Below are 19,391 nucleotides of genomic sequence, written 5' to 3' on the forward strand. Positions count from 1 at the left end.
ATATCTGATCTGCTCCTAAACCAACTGTAGTGTTGCAAGCTGGTCAATTGTTTCACGTATGCAGCTGTGACAGAGATTTGCCAGACTCAGTACTGGTCTGAACAATCTCACCTGAACAAACAAAATGAGTGTCTGCTGTTACACTGATACATACAACAGCTGGATACTTTACATTAATTTGAATGGATTTCTTTTTTTTTTTTGCATCATCTTGTATATCAAATACTTGTATTAGAGCCAAGTTGTGTAGTCCAAACTTTCCTTTTCTATCAGGTGTAAATGTATTTCTTTATAGATACATTTTCCATACTTGGGTGTAAAGGAAAAAGACTTAAAGACGCTGTGTGCCCAACACTTTAATATGGAAGGGTTTACAATGTAAAACATTAGTTCACTTATAATATGGATTTAAAAAAAAAAGCACTAGATCACATTATATGTAACGCACATCACAGTTAAATCATCTATACACAGACAAATGTACACATTATAAACACATATATACACTCTTTCAATATATTATTTATATAAAGAATTTGTTTTCTTTACCTTAAAACAATGAAGGAAGCAGCGCAGCTTGAAAAGGGAGTGTTTTTTTTTCTTTCTCATCTGTTGTAAACATGAAAGATCTCCATGTTTTAGTATCACCAACCACAGAACGCCTGATTATAGGTAGCATTTCCTAACAGTTGTTGGATCCCATTGAACATATATTCACAACAAATATGCCATTCGTTTACTTAAGGGGCTCAGAATGTGTACCAGTAAGTGCCTTACAATCTTCCAAACAAAACAAACGACTGTGTACTATTGCACACAGGACTAGAAAATGTACTAGGGACAAAGAATGGAAGAGAATAACAATCTGAAGTAAAGTGTGATTATTTGCCTGTACCACAGTTGTGGGGTGAAGGGTAATATAGTGAAGTGTACCGTTTGGGTTTCAATTCTGCCATCTGTCCATATTGACCTCAAATCAAATCAACAACACACTTCTGTATGTGTTTAGCATAGCTGCATAGCTGCCTTAACAATCCCAGGAACCCATGAAGCAATTGTTATGTTCACATTCAGGCTAGTGTTTTGCTTTGTTTTTTTTTTGTTTTGTTTTGTTTTTTTTTCTAAGTGTATACAAGTCACACAGGAAGTTGGCAGATGGTAGCAATGAAAACAGTCCATGCACTCCAACTTTAGGAATCGTAATGCTTTTCCCAAGCTCCCCTCTCCCAGATGGCAGCTGCTGCTGCAGCTCACAGAGGAATCCGCGTGAAGGTTAAGCCCAGCACGGGAGTCCCCCGGTCCACAGCAGAGCCGTCCACTCAATCAAAGCATTCCATCCTCAAGCCGTCATCTCGTCCTCCTCCTCCTCCTCCTCCTCCTCCTCCCTCTCCTTCCTTCACCCTCTCTGGTCCATTTCACATGAGCAGCAGCGCTGCCAGCAGAGTCAGTAGGAGGAGGAGGGTGTGTGCGGAGGCCTGGGTGGCCGATCCCAGCGCTCCCGAGCCGGAGCCTGATCCGCCGCCGGCCGCCTCGTCGAGCGTCCTGGGAGGGTTCTGCTTCAGTCTGCTGGGCGGCAGCGCCTTGAGGTCCTCCAGCGCGCCGAAGGCGGCCATGGAGAACTCGGGGTCGCCGGTGGTGAGCAGGTCGAAGACGCACGACTGGAAGTAGACGTCCTCCACCTGCAGCGTCTCGCGGCACTTGGTGGTGGCGCGCTCCACGCTGTAGGCCTGCTGCTGCGGCGGCGGCGGCGGGCCCTTGGGCGCCCCCTGCTGGCGGTGGTGCAGCGTGTGCTCCTGGATGAGCTCGTTGCGCGGGCAGCCGTGCAGGCACAGCTGCAGGCCGCCGCTCTCCTCGGCCGGCTCCAGCGTGTCCTCCGGCATGCGGATGGCGAAGGTCAGGTAGCGGCCGACGCGCCGCACGATGATGGACGTGCCGATGTGGCGCGCCTGCAGCCGGACCTGGCGCCCGCCGGGGCCGCCGTTGTGCTCGGAGATCCACAGACTGCCCGCCTCGCCACCGCCGCCGCCACCACTACCGCCACTGCCACTGGCGGGACGGCCGCTGCCGCGCGTGCCGTCCTGGAAGGCCGTGGGAAGGTCCTCGGTGGTGGCCTGGTAGACCTTCTGCTCCGTACAGCCCTGGTACGCCTTAAAGATCACCGTTATCTGCGGGCAGAGAGGAAGAGAGGATTTAAAATTGCCCTTTTCATGACACAGACATAATCAAAGGTCAGACACAACACTGCTATTCTGACCTGAGACAAAACAAAAAAAAAAAGCTTCGATCCAGGAAGATTGAATTGATATTCCAAAGAATAACACACTAACTGAAATGCAACGGTGAATATGGTGAACTCATTTTTCATTTCGCTTCTGCATTACCAAACCATTCTACACTAAAACTGACACTACGTGATTGCAAAGAAAATAACTGCCTTTGAACAGTAACTTGATTAATATAAAATCTCATGTGATTCAACTTCACAATATATTGCCAGGTGCTTTTCCATGAACCTTGAGGAAATGCATTCCAAACTAGGCCACGACCTGACATGTCCATTTTCCCCTGACATGTCCATGGATGCACTAGATCTGCAACCGATCATCCATTTCAGTTCCGACACTGAAGCCAGTGCTTGTGGACATACTGATGGATGGCGAGAGGTCAGAGAATGACGCTCTGGCAAACATACCACACTGTAGTCCATCAAGGAGAGCACAGGCCAGGTGCACTCATGTGGGGAAATCCCATTTATCAACCAGTTCAACAAAGATAAAATAAATAAATAAATAAATAAATAAAGAACTTCCTCTACATTTCATATCACCTTGGGCCTTAAGACACAATCAGTGATCAGGACCATGTTAACACGAGTATTGTATGTGCATACCAATTATCTTCCTCTCATTGTCAAGTCTGGAGTGACCAAGATACACTATGCATTTTAAAGCAGCATGTAAAAGGTTGACAACATAATGGAACACTGCCCCTGAGTGGATGTAAGCAGTTTGCTCCGTGTAAAACAACAGGATAGGTGTTAGTGGAAACAAGCCAAGCATGTGTCATTGGGACAGCAGGAGGAGGCATCGCGCTCACCTTGCTCGTTGCCGTGGCGCTGGATCCCTGCACCACGGGCACGTTTGTCACCTGCACGGACAGGTAGCGGTTGTCGATGAGCGGCCAGGCGCCCTCCACCTTGCAGGTCTGGAACTCGTCGCGGAAGGTGCGCAGGTGCGGGTCGCCGAACAGGCCGCAGTGGGCGTACTTCTTGTGCTGGCCGTTGGCACCGCCGCCGCCCGCACCCTGGGCCAGCGCGCGGCTCTCGTAGTCGCAGAGCTGCGAGGCGTGCGGCCGCGTGGTGCTCGGGGCCTTGACCGGCGACGTGGGCCCGTCGCTCGAGCAGTTGTGCTGCGAGAAGAGCTCGCGGATGCTCAGCAGGGCGGCGTGGTAGGTGAGGTCGCCGTGGCAGCCGCGCGAGGTCCGCCGCGTGCAGAGCGAGTAGGCGCGCAGCGCCGTGCAGTAGTCCACCGAGTCCGCCGACGCCACGCCCTCGTCAGCCAGGCCACCGGAGGGCGACGTGGAGGCCACATACTCCGAGTTGCAGCGCTGGATCCGACACTGCTGGCAACATGCTGATGAAGGGAGAGAGAGAGAGAATGGACAGATGTTATACATTTGTCATCACAACAGCCACACATTCAGGACATGAATGAAGCACCCTTAAGAAATCATCACGTTTGCTTTTTATTTCTTAGCTTTTTGTTTGAATTCTGTAGTTGCACAGAATTCCTCTTCTCACTGAAGCAGCAGGGTGCGAAAATGCAAATTATGAAGGCTTTCAATGTGGAAATGATAGCCTTATGCTGTTTACATACAGTCATACTGAACCGGAGTTTGCATTTTAAACTGCAGTTGCACAAATACCTCCATTACCAAAAAAAAAAACACACACTAGAAAACTAAGAAACAATTTCATTTGGCAGTGGTAAATGTTATGGGCAACCTTTCAAGATAGCTTTCTTAACTGAAGGTTGTTTTGAATATCCCCTGGTTTAAAGGACTGAAACAATTAAGTCTTATTCTTCTCCCAATATTGATAGAAAATGAAGGTCTGAGAAACAGGAAATGCACTTGAGCCTCTGGTTAAAGTGGGGCTATAAGTACAAATAGTTTTCTCTGCAGCTCCATGGTTAGCCTTGACACACTGTCCAAAGGCCAGCATTCACTGAGGCTACTAGACATGTTGAAATTTTGATTGATGAAATGGTGCTTCCAGGCATGTGGCCGTGCTAAAATGAAAGTCAAGACATTTTTATCAATACTGTGGTTTCTCTCCTCCCTCCAGAGTTGAATGTTTACTTGGTAGCAGTGGGAAGAGTTGGCAGTGGTTTAACTTTTCAATGAACCAGCAATTCTGCTTCCTAAATTTGATTTTCTGGAGCATTTGAAAGAAGTGTTTTTTTTTATATTTACTAACACTGCAAAATCAGGCAATGAAGTCATCCTCTCGTCAAAAACAATATAACTGATTCACTGAAGTAAACAGAAATTATATAAACAGACGTAAGCAAGTGAGTAAAAGCATTTCACTGGGCCTGTGGATACAAATGAACAATCTTTTAAGCTTGTAAATATTACCCAAGATGCCATTTAGTGTGGCTGTGCTGATGTCATGTTATCATGTATGCCAATTTCATGGGTTTTATATCTGGCTTACAATGTGAGAGGCTAGCGTGGTTTAAAAGGCAGGTATCCATGGTAAGGACAGATATATGAATATATAGCATTATACATCAGTGCGGAGTTTTAACACTCTGGCTAAACACTGCAGGTCAGCAAGGTCAAACTACTCTCCACAGAGAGTTGACAGATTTACATTAAACAGCTGACTGAGACCCAAGACAAAACACGTCAAATAAAAAGATTAACAAATCAACGCAGTAACTTAACATTATAATGAGAGATGCGTAGTGAACATCACAGAAGGTCTCGTGTGTATGACTGCAGTGCACTTTATTGTAAAGACAACTCGGTTTGACATGAGGCCAACAGGAAGAGAGAACAATGTTTTTACATCTTGAAGTTCACTTCTTCCACAACAGGTGCCTAGTCAAGCACTGCTGAGGCTTTGTGGTTGAAACCACTGACTACGACGCATTAACGGAAATGCAATTAATACACTTTCCACTTTTGGTCAACCTTATCTGCACAGCCTTCTGGAGGCTAACTGTAGTTTTCGAATGCAGCTGATGGACTGTCCGTACACATGTACAAATGTGATATATCTCAACCATGATTTATGCATGTTTAAGGAGTGGTGTTGGAAGTGATTTGCTTTTCAACACCTTCGTGCAGACACAGATATCAATCAAAATCTATTTGTATGGCAAAGACTGATATGGTTATTTGAGGGCTTAGGATGTATGATAAAATCCCAAGGCAAACAAGGAATTGAATAGCTGTCGCATCGCTAAATCTGCCTACCTAGGGCAACCCTCAGACTAGTCTATTCCACCAGTCACTTTCACACTTGTTTTCGTATTCGCGCCTAAATCACTAGTTACCCTATTTGTTTAATTAAACTTTGTTGTATTTTAGCAGAGTTGTAGCTGTAGTGCAGTCCGGCCTCAACCACTGGAGGCTCTCACAGCATGCTAGTAGTGGACCCCTGACTCCACACATGCCAGAACCATTTATGTGATAGGCTAATCATGGGCCGTCCTGCTTGTAGTCTAAAATGCATAGCCTAGGCACCAGATCATGCCTATATACCAATGCATAGCATACGTATCTTACATTTGAATTCAAAATAATGGAGGTTACAAGGGGCGATACTTTTTTCAAATCTCTTTTGCCATCTACAGATTTGACATTTGAATTTGCATACCAGAGACATGCAACAGAAATTAATATGAAGCAACAAAGCACTTAAAAAAAAGTAATAAAAATGCTAAGAGTATTTTATTGCCCTCTGCTGTCAGACAGAAGAACCCTTATTGCAATGAAAACATCATTAAGTCAGGCATATCTGTCTTGTGTGAAAACGGTAAAACAACAATGAAACGGCTGTAAATGTCTATCAGATATTATGGAAAAACCCAGAGCTTACTGACTTTCTGTCTGTCTGATATGTTGACCGACCAGGTAACCTTTATAAGCTACAACCTAAAGTTTGTTATCACCTCAGCTAACTTTATTTAAGTGTCCAAATTGAATAGGGCGCAAAAACAAAAACGGAATAGAAACACTGGCAGTTGATTAATTCTGAGTAAACTAGTTATCAAGGAATGCTGACAATTCGTCTCGAAATTTAGACTCAGAGCGTCTGGATCTGGACGCGACATCAACGTTTGAGATAGACAACTAAACTTCCACAGTGAACATTCCGTAGAGAACAATAGCACAGCTTACAGTTAGCGTTTCAATACAAGATAGTTAGTCAAAGTTACTTCACGTAATAATAAATAAATATTGACATTAATTAAAGGTAGTTCACATGTTGTACCACCTTTCTTCACGCTACACTTATCATAACTATAGGTTGTCACTTGTAAAACAGCTCACAAAGTATCGGAAAAACAAGGCAAAAGTTTACATTAGCATACTAAGTTAGCCAGGTAACTTACGTTAATTTCAACAACAGTGCAACATTGTGAGCACTAATTAGGCCGTCTTGTCAGTGCAACATGTAATTCATTGTTAAATGACGGCAAAAATGATTTAATGATATAAATAAAATTCAATAAAAACTTATCTGGCAAGCTAGGTATTAGCTGGCTACCATTCGCTAGCAGTGCAAATGTCGCTAACTATGCTAGCTAGCTCGTGACCAGGTGGAGAATACAGCCAAGGTACCGAAATACAGCAGAGGCGTTAGCTTGCTAACAGTGATGACTAGTTCAGATAGAAAGCAGCCCATGCATTAGAAGCCTGGGAGGAGAACCAGTGTACGATAAACATATAATTAGAGAAAAGGCAGGTCATTGTTTTCCTTATCCATATCATAATGTGCTTGTCAACTTCACTGTCATTAGTTTGAACTTAGCTCACGATGGAAACAACACTTGACTGAACAAGCTCGAGTCGCTAACACGCTGCGGGCCATAGCTAACGCGAAGTTCCATGACTTCAGGATGCGGGGAATTGTTCCTATGCAAGCGGGTAAAATGACTGATGGCATTGCTTACCTGGTCGGAACAGCAAAGAAAGTAAAACCATCATTAAAGAAATCCAGTTCCAAAGCTTCCGCTTAGCCAAGTTGTGAGATCCGCTTTTCCCCATGCCAATCCATTCAGTTAGATTGAAGTTCTTCGACTGCTGCTCATCGGCGTTGAAGCTGCGGGAAACCAGACTAAATTTTTCATCCCTGCTTCTGGCATTGTCATTCAGAGAGGACTACTATGTGCTCCCTTGCATGGGAGGAGTCTGGAGTAAACCAGCCTTCAAATTAGTTCCCTGAGCAATGAATCTGAAATCATATATTTTGAAGTTTTCATTTAGGCAAACTTTTTTCATAGTCTGACAACTCAAACTACACCGAGACAATTGTTTGGTCGTACAATGATGGCTACAAATGGAAACAGTAGCCTGAAAGAAACATTGTAGTCTATCTGCAATATTTCTGAGTAGTCTATTCATGCCAACCAACACAACACAAACACCTTAAACATAAGACATGTGTAGCATTATTTACATTATATAGGCCTACGTCGTTTATTATTTAGCCTAACATTCTTACTTTGGGGCATCAACAAAATAAAACAATTGGAAGCAATTGCATGGAATAAATGGCCTATGTTACCAAACGAATGTGTTGACCTTCACATGCAGTTCATCACTGATCTTCCATGCTTCCATAACTGAGTAGGCCTATTGTACTTGAAGATACAGATTAGATATAACAGTCCGATACTGTGTGTATTTCCATTTAGGCTAGCTCACTAAGGTGAAGTCATTCATTTTATTTTTACAACAAAAAAGAAAAATAGGCTACTGTGGGCCTATACTGTAGGCCTAGCCTACATTTTGAATTGGAACATGACCAATCAATTTGAAAGTTTATACTTTTCATTTCAGAGTGAACAGGATTTAGGCAAGATTAGACCTGTTCTGTAGTGCCTTAAAGAGCCTTCACATGGGGCTAACTCTGTCAGAATCACACCCTTGGGTCCAATGCTCTGGTGTTTGTTCAGCTAATTTTGGGGCTCGATCTGCCATACTCCCTCTCTATCTAAGAATACATCTGGAATTCAGCACAAATGTTAAAATATCATGAGAGGCTTAAACATGACTATTGGCACCTATGAGAGGAAATTATCTGCAAGATTTAATTATCTTACCTTTCACCACTGTGTTTTTCTGGACCCGTGGGAAATAGCATGTTACCCTTGAAACAAACAAAAATATTAGAAACCTGTGATGATGTTAATGCACTACATGATTGAAAAAAGAAAGAAAAAACTTTTCAGATATTACGTGCCCAACAGCAAATAGCCTAGTAGAAAAAAAGTTTCAGTTTTGTCTTGCCCATTCAGTAACCATGAATAATAAAGTACAACCTGGTGTCAGTAGTTTTAATTACACAGCTGACTTGCTCTCTTAGTAGGATTCAATACATTCATTCATACTGTTATTAGCATTTCTAATTATCCTGCCAGCAATGGCTTTTGTCAGTAAATGGAAGAGTAATTCATCTCCGACTTCTATATATAAAGGTGTTGGTAGGACCAAAAGAAGAGAGAGAGAAACATTATTCCCGTGCATGGTTCACTGAAGCAAACATGTTATTCATTCAGGTGGGCGAGGGATGAAGGGCATGCATGGATGGATGGATGGGTCGGTCCATGGGAGAATTCTTTATATGGAATATCACTATAGATGTTTTGTTTGGTCTGATGGCTGGAGAAAGAAGCCTTTCTTCTCATGCTTCTTTTGAGCATATTCCATTGCATGACCCAGCAAATATACATGTTCTGCCTCCCCGGACAAGCTGTGCGAGGAGGGGGGGGGGGGGGGGGGGGGGGCTGGGTAAGTAAATTACTGGGATGAAACGGGTAAAAGAGGAAGCCAGAGTATTTCTACTGACACTGGATCATTTGTTCTAATACAATAGAAGAATGAGGTCAGTCTGGTAAAATTAGCCATCCAACTCATAGCAGACCTGAATGCCAGGCCAGTGAGAAGGAACGGCTGGTCTCGTTTTGTAAGTTGGAGAGGCGAGCAAATAAAAAAAAGAAAACTGAGGGAGACAGGGACAGAAGAGAGAGAAACGAGATCAGAGGGGAGGGAAAGTTTGGTACAAAGTGTTAAAGAGAAGCAGAAAGCAGACATAGAAAGAAAGAAAAAACGCTTTCATATGTTACTTGAAGCAGTGAACACGGAGCATCACCCAAACAGAAGGAGAGGAAAATCTGCTAAGACTGTGAACTTCTAATCAGTTGTGAATAAGATAAACAGCAAAAATCTAAACAATGTAGTTCTAGTGTGTGAGAGGAAAAGAATGGAAGAAACTAAGAGCAAGACAGAGAGAGAGAAAGAGAGAGAGAGAGAGAGAGGGACTGTTGGACTGAAGGATAGACGGGTGGGAGGGAAGAAAGTGAGAGGGATTGAGTTTCCTCTGACTGGGTGTCTGGGCAGCTCCATATGTTCCTCATTAAAGTCCTCACACTACGGGCCCAGCTTTGCTCCAGCCTGCTTGTTTTTGTTGTTAGGCCCATCTCACTGCGGTCTGGAGGAAACCAGAAATCATCTGGCCCACCTATAGGCCAGGTCTGTCATATCTGTGCTGCTGCTGATACCAAACAACTACTGGAAACCTGACATCTCATCCAGCAGTTTTTTCAGAAATGTCTTTAGGTTGATTTAATACAATTTAAATTACATAGTGAAGAGGAAGGGGAAGGGGGAAGGGGAAGGGGGAAGATAGAGCATTGGGATTGAGCCAAAGTTCTAATTTTTCCATGTTCTTCCACTGGCCTACTGCCTTGCGTGTGGTGAGCTGATTAACCTGTGCCCGATTTGTTCTTCCATAGCACTAGATTTACATAATTAGCGTTACTTTGGAAATAAGGCCAGATGTCACTTTAGGTACTGCATGTTAGTCAGAGGTGTAATATAGATTTCATCAATGATTTGATCGAGTTGTAAGATGGGATGGCGCATTGGCTTGGCAGGCCAGTGGAACACTTAAACCAATACCATGGCTGATGCCACAGAGGAGATAGCAGTCACAGAGGTGTCAGTCACACTGATACTATCTGGCCCAAGGGAGCTGCCTGAACCTCATGGGGCACATTGAAGGAGTCTATGGTCTCATAAGTCTCAACAAGTGATTTTAAGACTGAAAGCTTTGAAAAAGGGGGAGGTTCAGATCTCCTGATTATTCTCGTTACCTTTTAATTAGGCTGATTTATTTTGTGTAATAATAAACACGATGGAAGTAATGCGATAGGCCTATTCATTCCAGGCTGGCAGTGCCCTCCCACACAGTTTTCTCAACACCAGAGTCTGGAAAGTCCTCAATGGACGCTGTTTGGGTTAGGGGTGTCGCCACTGTACACTGACAGTCAAAATTATGTTGAGAGCGATTGTATAAGCTCCGAGTTTAAAACAAGCATGCAAGATTAAAACTGGCAACGCCAGGCGGCAGAGCCAGTTGGTTAAACAAACTCAACAGGGTGAGGAGCCATAACATGTCTTTCCCATTAATAAAGGTCTTCATTCAGGTTGTTGTAACTTCATCCACATGTAGGATTTGCCAAATTGACTAATTTTCAGCATCTCTGCCAGCCTCTTCAACTCTGGCCATGTTGTTGGAGCTGGACTTCCAATGGCAGTGCTGCCTTGTTGTCATCACCTAAACCACTACCCACAAAGAGTCAACTCAGCCAATCCTTCCCCAATATTGAAGATTTCCAGATTATATACTGCAGTGAAACCCAAACTGCTTTTAAAGCAATATGAGGTCGCTCTTCTACCTAAAAATAACAATGTCAAACTAATTTTGATGCCACATTGACTTCATTGAATCATAAGGAGAATGGAGTCCTTGACATTGCCGATGCACCATAATATTGTCATCACGGGTACGACAACCCTTTTTGTCAGTTTTAGAGGAACACCCCCTTATTTCTGAATGTGTTCTCAGTGTATTGGGAAATTGAAATTCACACCACAGTGAAGCATGTTATGTTACTGCATGTTATTACAGTATGCAAAAATACCGTTGATCACCGTTCTGTGTAGTATGGTAGAGTTAAGCCTGGTGTTTTTATTTGCAATGTTAGTTAGATGGAATCACAAGCTTACAGTAGTAAAATGACCTGTCTAATGCTTAGCTGAGTTACCTCAATGTCGGCTTTGATGGCTTAGATTTGTCTCTCAAATAACCATCTCTTTGCAACACTATTCCCAGCAGGGAATCTGTGCAGGGATTTGCACATATTCCAAGTTTAAAATTACATTCCGATATGCAACTATATGTTGTTGCTGAGTTAGATCTAAATGTGTTCTCTCCAGGACAGCAGAACAGGAAGGATGTAAGATGGATTCCATACAGTCTCCCCTTTCCCTCTACACAGACACATTCACACAGACACACAGACACACAGACACACACACACACACACACACACACACACACGCACACAAATACACACACACACTCTCTCTCTCTCACACACACACACACACACACACAAACACACACACACACACACACACACACACACACACACACACACACACACACACACACACACACACACACAAACACACACACACACACACACACACACACACACACACACACACACACACACCTGCTCCAGCTACTTTTCCAGGCTCCTCAGCTGCCTTGGGGCTCAGAGGGGGAGCAGGCAATGACAAAAATGTCCGGTCAGTATCCATTGTACATTGTTTTAGCGCACTGTGCCTTATAGACTAAAGCGGGCGTGATGGCTGTGGATATACACTGGAGACTAAAGGATTACTGCTTTATAAAGCTTTTATTATTCAGTGACTATATTCCAACTTCACCCAGAGGTGAATGCTACTTTAAGGAAATGTTGTTGTGTCTCTTGCAAGGGTGCCTTAACCATTTCTACCTTTTATATGGCTTTACAAAAGGTACTTGCACTGGCTACTCTTTTGGAAATATTAATGCCTCCAAATGAATTATTTCATGTGTATGATGGCATCAGACAAAATGAAAAATATACACAGATCTTTGTTCATGTAAGTAATGAGACAGAGAGGGATTTATATATTGAATGCAAGTTTTGTTCAGTTAAAGTGTGCAGTACTTTTATGATTAATTTAAACAGTGAATGGTAGAGGAAAACGGCCCAGCTCAAGTTAACCAGGACACTCAGAAGCACTCGGGTACTCAGGTTTCATGTTGTTCTTCGGGTCCTATAAATTTCAGCGAACTCACGCTTTATTTGATCTGCAGAAAATAATAGCCCAAGACTGAGAATAGATTTACAAGCAATAACACCCCCTTCCTGACCCGTCCTCTGGTACGGACCCGGCCCGGCCTAGGTACCGATCTGTTTCTGAGTCAGCTGGTATGTGGGTCATGAACCCAGAGTATAAATTCAGCTTTCTCAACACTACTCAGCCATGTTTACACAAGTGGGCTATGCACCGCCACAAGTCAGACTTAGGGGACATGCAGCATGGTCATCAGTGAAGGCATGGATGAACTATCTCACCATGCTTGCACCTGAGCCAGACACTCAAGGCCTTCAGCAGTTTATAGAGAGATCTGAAGTTAAAATCTTTTAGTTCTATAAATACACTGTGGTATAATAATGGTTTTTTTTTATTGTAGGATTAGGTGGCAGACAAATTGAAACACCCTAATCATTCTAAGTACAGAGGCAGTCATTTGTTTACAAACAGATAAAAAATGGCAACATCTCAAGTCCCGACAAAATCTAGCAAAGTCTTATAGAACTGCATTTAGCAAACTCTTACCCACATCTAATATGAGAGATATCTCTGAAGTAACAGAAGTACACAAAGCAAACTTACCTTGTGTTGTGAGTGCGGTGTATGCAGTGCGGACTCGGCGAACAGGCACAGAACTCTACAGACCCCGCTCCCTGGCAGCTTCAACCGGGCAACTAGCACCTCAGCTGCTCCTCACACACAGAGATGGCTGAGAACTACGCCACTTGACAACAGCTGTCTTTTAAAAGAATCGGCACTTTGATTAGCAATGCTGCCTAATTCCAATATAACAGGGCAGGGCAATTACAAAGAAAGATTGAAAAAAAAGTCAGTCTGTCTGTCTGTCTGTGTGTGTGTGTGTGTGTGTGTGTGTATGTCTGTGTGTGTGTGTGTGTGTGTGTGTGTGTGTGTGTGTGTGTGTGTGTGTGTGTGTGTGTGTGTGTGTGTGTGTGTGTGTGTGTGTGTGTGTGTGTGTGTGTGTGTGTGTGTGTGTGTGTGTGTGTGGTAGAGAGAGAGAGATAGATAGACAGAGGGAGTAAAGCACGCTCACATGCATGCTTGCAAACATGTCTCTCACACCCTTATTCACATTCATCGACACTCATTGGTTCGACAACATGTGTCGCCGTTGGACTGAAGCCCATATTCTCCAAAGGCCACGGAGACAGGCAGACGCAGTGTTGCAGAGGTCCAGGCAATGGCCAGAAAGGAGCCCATGTAACACAGTGGAAAATGAATGAAAGCTCTGTCTGGCATTATGGACTTTAGGGTCCCTCATCTCTGCCTCTCTTGACACCCCCCCCCCAAACCCACCCCCTCTTACCCAGCGCCCACCCTTATGCTGCCACCCCATAACCCTTGGCCCCCTCTCCACCCTCCACCCCCAAGACATAAGTGTGTGCATTCAAAGTTCTTGCCAGAGGGAGTCATAAAATATGAGTGTCTGACTGAAGGATAGCTCCAGTGTTTGGAGCGTGCTTGGAAGAAAAGCCTTCAAAGACATGTGCATAAGAGACATGAATTGTCAGCACTTGGAACAGTATCGTCATCTTGATACACCGTCCAACTAAATTTTGACTAAAGCCAATCCAAACCTTCCTTGGTTTTAGGCTTGGACAACATTTTTCGCATTAAAGCTAATGAATAACATTGAAGTAACACAAGGAAATAATTGATTCAATTTGAAGGGAGTGCTGGTAAAAGGCCATGTATCTACTTGCCATATACAGCTATGGCTCATGTGGTTCTAATTGGTCTAATTCAAATAGATTAATGAGGTATGGAAAATAATTCCTCTCCCTGTGGTCTTTACAGGTAACATCTCTACAATACACACCTCACTCAAACCTGGAGAAAGAGAGTTGGCCACATTACATTACAAGAATGTGTATCAGAAAAATGATGAGGTTATTTCTGTTCCATTCGGTATATAAAAAGCCTATTATACTTAAGAGTCAAATAGCCTATCGAGGGATATTGGGCCATTTTCAAAGGCCCGTTGGGTCATTTTGTGGCACATTTGCTTTACACTTCTTCAGCTACATCGTAACATATTCATTGTTTATAAAGCGCTTCCCAAGATAAACTTTGAAAAATACAAAAGAATGTCAGCATCTTGGTTCTTTGTGTTGGGTGCCATGTGTATGTGTGCGTGTGCAAGGGAGTGCCAGGGCTTTTTGCAAATGGACAGCTGTTCAAACAGACAGCTGCAATACTCATTCATTCCAATGGCGGTGGTTTAAAAATCAAGTCAATGTTGTTTTTAAGTTGATCCATTGCTATTTCAAATAGTAATCCTCTCTCATGGCCTAGCACTCTCTTTCACTCTCTCTCTCTCTCTTTCTCTCTCACCCACTCACCCACCCACACACCATTATTTCTTTCCAGAACACACACACTCTCTTTCTCACTAATTTGATTCCACGAAACACATGCACACACATACATCACACACACACACACACACACACACACACACACACACACACACACACACACACACACACACACACACACACACACAGCCATACACACCCACAAACACACAGAGAGAGAGACGCACACAGAGACACACAATGCAGACAAAACATATTACACATGAATGCATGGACTTACTAAAATGTTCATTAATTTGACCATGTAAAAGACTATTGATAGTGTGGGTGGCATTCCACGGCATGGCGCGCATAGTTTCCAAAGGCAAAGGCCCCAAATTGCAGTAGCCTGGCACCTTTGGATTAGGCCCCACTACTGGACCCAAAGCCCAACAGAGCTGCGTAATCTCTGCCTCGCTGCGCCAAACATTGTTTCCACGTCTTTTTCTGTGGCGGCATGCGTCCACTCAAAGCCCCTGTGGCGACAGAGTGTGGCATTGAGGAGAGGGTTAAAGTGGACCAGGGAAGGCTGTGCCAATCTGGACGTGCATCTGTCTCCCACACACATAAAGCCATGTGAGCACGCACACACACACACACACACATGCACACACACACACACACACATGCTCACACACACACACACACACACACACACACAAGCTCACGCACATACCCCCACACACAATTACAACATGTCTCCAGTTGTTCTCTGCTCTCACTGTGCACAGCAGGTGTTGAGCGGACCTTGGGCTGAAGAATGGGAGCCAAGGGAAAGGGGTGTGTGTCTGTGTGTGTGTGTGTGTGTGTGTGTGTGTGTGTGTGTGATGGGGGGTTTGAGGTTGGGGGGACCCGGCTCCAAGAACAGCATTGCTATTGTTACAGACAAGGGTATTGTCCTAGAACAACATACGAAAACCTCAGCATTGTCTCAGTATACTGTACCGAGAAATGGGAAGGGTAAAGTCTAGATAAAGCCTTTGATTAGAAATACGTCATCTCAGTGTAATTTCATATGAAGACTATTAGATTTGTTTGTGCTTTACTGTATCTCTGATGGGGGTCTAATATTAATAATTGAAGGAGGCAAACACATTTTGTGGTATTTTTATGGGCATTTCAGATTATGCATCAGATGCCGCATGCCGTTCAAACATTTCATATTCTCCCGTCTAAGCTGTGCAGTAAGGAGTCTTCTGTCTCTTGAATTGGATCAGACAAGTCCACACCTCAGCACTACTATATACGTATGTTTAACCCTTCTATTGTGTTAGGGTCAAAATTGACCCGTTTTCAAGTTTAACTGTGTAAAAAGTACACTTTTCTTTTTTGTCCTGGAATGAGGCTTCATCTAATCCTCAGACACACCTATTTAAATGCAGCAAAAATAATTTTCACAATTTTAGTAAATTCTAAAGGTCTCAAAAAAAAAAAAGTTACATCTGTGGTGTTACGGGTCCAAAATGACCCGGCAGAGAATACTGGCTGTTGTATGCATCACTTCAAAGCTATGGGTTGCTCTGAGGATCAATTATGGCTCACATCACCAACACACACACACACACACACACACACGCACGCACACACACGCGCACACACACACACACACACACACACACACACACACACACACACACACACACACACACACACACACACACACACACACACACACACGCGCGCACGCACTCACACGCATGCACAGACACACACACGCGTACACGCACGCACACACACGCACACACACACGCACACACACACACGCACGCACACACACACACACGCACACACACACACACATGCACACGCACACACACACGCGCACACACATACACACACACGCGCGCGCGCACACACAGGTGCACGCACACACACGCACACCCACACACACACACACATGCATGCACACACACACACGCGCGCACACGCATGCACAGACACACACATGCGCACACGCACACACACACGCACGCACACACACACACACACGCGCGCGCACACACACACGCACACACACGCGCGCGCACACACACATACACACACGCGCGCGCACACACGTGCACGCACACACACACCCATACACACACACACACACACACACACACACACACACATTCACACATTCACACACACACACACACACACACACACACACACACACAGGCCTCTTTCACATGCACAGACAGAGACCCACAGAAACACACGCATACAGGTGCACACACACACACCACCCCCCACGTGAACTCAAACTTTCTTGCAGCATACATTGTTTATGAACATTCACTCATATAAAGAGGGTTTGGGTGGGATATTATCAGTTGAATTCTGTAGGAGTATCAGTCAACATGAGCAAAAGGTATACTGTTTATGAGGCGCTGGATCATATCTTTGGTAATGATGGTGATACTGAGGATAGAGGGCAAAGTGAAGCTGAGGAGGATGTGTCTGAGGATGAGGATGACGATCAGTATGACCCTGAACAAGACCAAACATCTGATGAGGAGGACCCAGATGTCACAGATGATCAAAGAGAGGTTTTCAAGTCAAGAAAAGGTGACATTTCAGGGTTATCAAGCCCTCTTCAAACCCAATCCAGGGCACCGACAGAGAACATCCTCAGAATGACTCCAGGGCCTACTAGATACGCTGTGTCACACGCCCAAGACATCAAGTCAGCGTTTGAACTGTTCTTTACACGACCTATTCAGAATATCCTACTTGAGATGACCAACATGGAAGAGAGAAGAGTGTTTGGTGATAGCTGGACAGAGAAACACAGCTCGATGCCTACATGGGACTGTTGCTTCTTGCGGGGGTATACAGATCCTGTAATGAAGCTACGGCCAGCTTATGGGATAGAGGTAATTGGTATGGTTAAATAAAAGTTGGTTTTATGGAAAAAAAAATACTTGCTTTCTTTATCCTACCATTTATCTATGCGGGTCCGTTTTGACCCGAAACACCAAAGATGTCACTATTGTTAATAATTTTAAATAATAATATTTTTTTTTTATTTTTTTTTTGGTAGGTGTACTCTAATATTAGTTTATAACACATTTACAGTTTATTATTACTCATTCTATAAGAAAAATAAATATATTTAGTGAATTTAAACAGTTTTTGCAATCAAAAACGAGTGGTATATTTTAAAATAATGTGTCTGTGGAGCCAACTAAAAACAATTCACACACTGATTCCATTTATATGAATACATACTAAGCCAGCAATTAGCTGAAAAACAAAATTTGAAGAAAACTGGTGATTTTCAGCATTTGCAAGCATTTTAAAATCATGGGTCCAAATGGACCCGCTAACACCACAGGTGTAAACAGCTTTCTAACACAATAGAAGGGTTAAGTTCAGTAGTTAAATCAGTCAGTCTGTGTAAATGCAATTTGCAGGAATTTAAAGCATGCTGCCTCTGTTTTAAAAGCCATTCCTGGGCTAAAATATGTGAATAAGACAAACAACAGCCCAGCATCAACCGAAGCAGAGGCAACAACAGTCATTAAATCAGCTCTGTGTCAGTCGGCTGCATCTCTGATGTCCCATATCTCTTTAAAGGTAGGCCTATATAGCATTAAGGCGAATCTAATGATGTGATCTCTTCTGCTTGTCTAAATTGGCAAAGGCATCAAAGGCCAAATGCAAAAGAAAGTGCAGACTTTGATGCTGAACACTGCCTCCTTTCAACAAAGGATTCACAATATCAAAAGCAAACCTCGTCTGTTATGTCAAAGCCACTGCTAATGTGAATGTGAGGCGAGGAAGCCAGGAATAAGAATGATCCCTCAGAACCTCTGCAAAGCCATAGAAGCATCATCACCAAACGAATAGAATAATGTCTCGATGCATGAGCTGTGTGCATGTGTGTGTGTGTGTGTGTGTGTGTGTGTGTGTGTGTGTGTGTGTGTGTGTGTGAGTCCATTAGAGGCATCATTAGTAAAGCCTTCGAAAAAGTTTCTCTTTTTGTCTGGGATCTGTTTTATTTTTCAGTGAACTTCACCTCATAATTCGAGCTCCTGTTGTTTCTCGCTTTGCTCCGTCTGACTTGGTTATTACAACTTTTTGCGTATGTGTAATAATGTATTGTCCAGCGAGTGAGAGCCATCCCCCCCCCCATTTTCCATCTCTGTGTAATTGCCTTGCTGTAAGTCCTTTTGCGTGACAAGAGGAAAATGAGGTGTCTGTTCTTCATTGTGCGCCTACTCACCTAAACTCACGGCAAAGGCGAGGACCGTGATGAGTCAACATAGCACATTTCCAGAGGGAGACCGACACCTTAATAGCTTGACCGCTAGTGCTTTGTAACCGCGAGTAATGTCCACAGTCTCATTTCAGGGCTCGAGCTATCCGCCTAAGAAGTCACTTTTGATGAAGGACAGTGTGCAAAGTGGCGCACCAACATGTTGGAGTATTTAGTGTGATGTTTATATGAATATAAACATATGCTGCCAAGGCAGTGTCAGCATTTTGTCTCTGAATGTCAGAGACTTATGATCTAACAATATGTAGAATACATAGGGGAGGCAGCTTAAACGCACTACCACAGGACAGATGCCA

The 19,391-nt window shown here is 43.7% G+C and overlaps 1 protein-coding gene across 1 annotated transcript; it reads right to left on the reverse strand.

The window, feature by feature from the left end:
• Positions 1 to 343: 343 nt before the first annotated feature.
• rgmd (RGM domain family, member D) lies at positions 344 to 13,092 on the reverse strand. Its single transcript, XM_062556280.1, has 5 exons — positions 13,036 to 13,092; positions 8,340 to 8,386; positions 7,188 to 7,336; positions 3,097 to 3,632; positions 344 to 2,165 (listed from the first exon to the last, which is right to left on the reverse strand). The coding sequence occupies exons 2-5, from the start codon at positions 8,378 to 8,380 to the stop codon at positions 1,416 to 1,418; spliced, it is 1,476 nt and encodes a 491-aa protein (XP_062412264.1). The 5' UTR covers positions 8,381 to 8,386; positions 13,036 to 13,092; the 3' UTR covers positions 344 to 1,415.
• Between the last annotated feature and the right edge of the window lie 6,299 nt (positions 13,093 to 19,391).

This window comes from Sardina pilchardus, chromosome 15 (genome assembly GCF_963854185.1).
Source record: "Sardina pilchardus chromosome 15, fSarPil1.1, whole genome shotgun sequence".
NCBI classification, from domain to species: Eukaryota; Metazoa; Chordata; class Actinopteri; order Clupeiformes; family Clupeidae; genus Sardina; species Sardina pilchardus.

What these genes read in the sequence shown, in the direction of transcription:
- rgmd (XM_062556280.1), bottom strand. Translation starts at nt 8,380, where the DNA reads ATGCTATTTCCCACGGGTCCAGAAAAACACAGTGGTGAAAG. An exon ending in GAAAAACACAGTGGTGAAAG is followed by an intron (nt 7,337 to 8,339) that starts GTAAGATAATTA and finishes GGTTTCCCGCAG; the next exon opens with CTTCAACGCCGATGAGCAGC. An exon ending in GCGCCACGGCAACGAGCAAG is followed by an intron (nt 2,166 to 3,096) that starts GTGAGCGCGATG and finishes CTCTGCCCGCAG; the next exon opens with ATAACGGTGATCTTTAAGGC.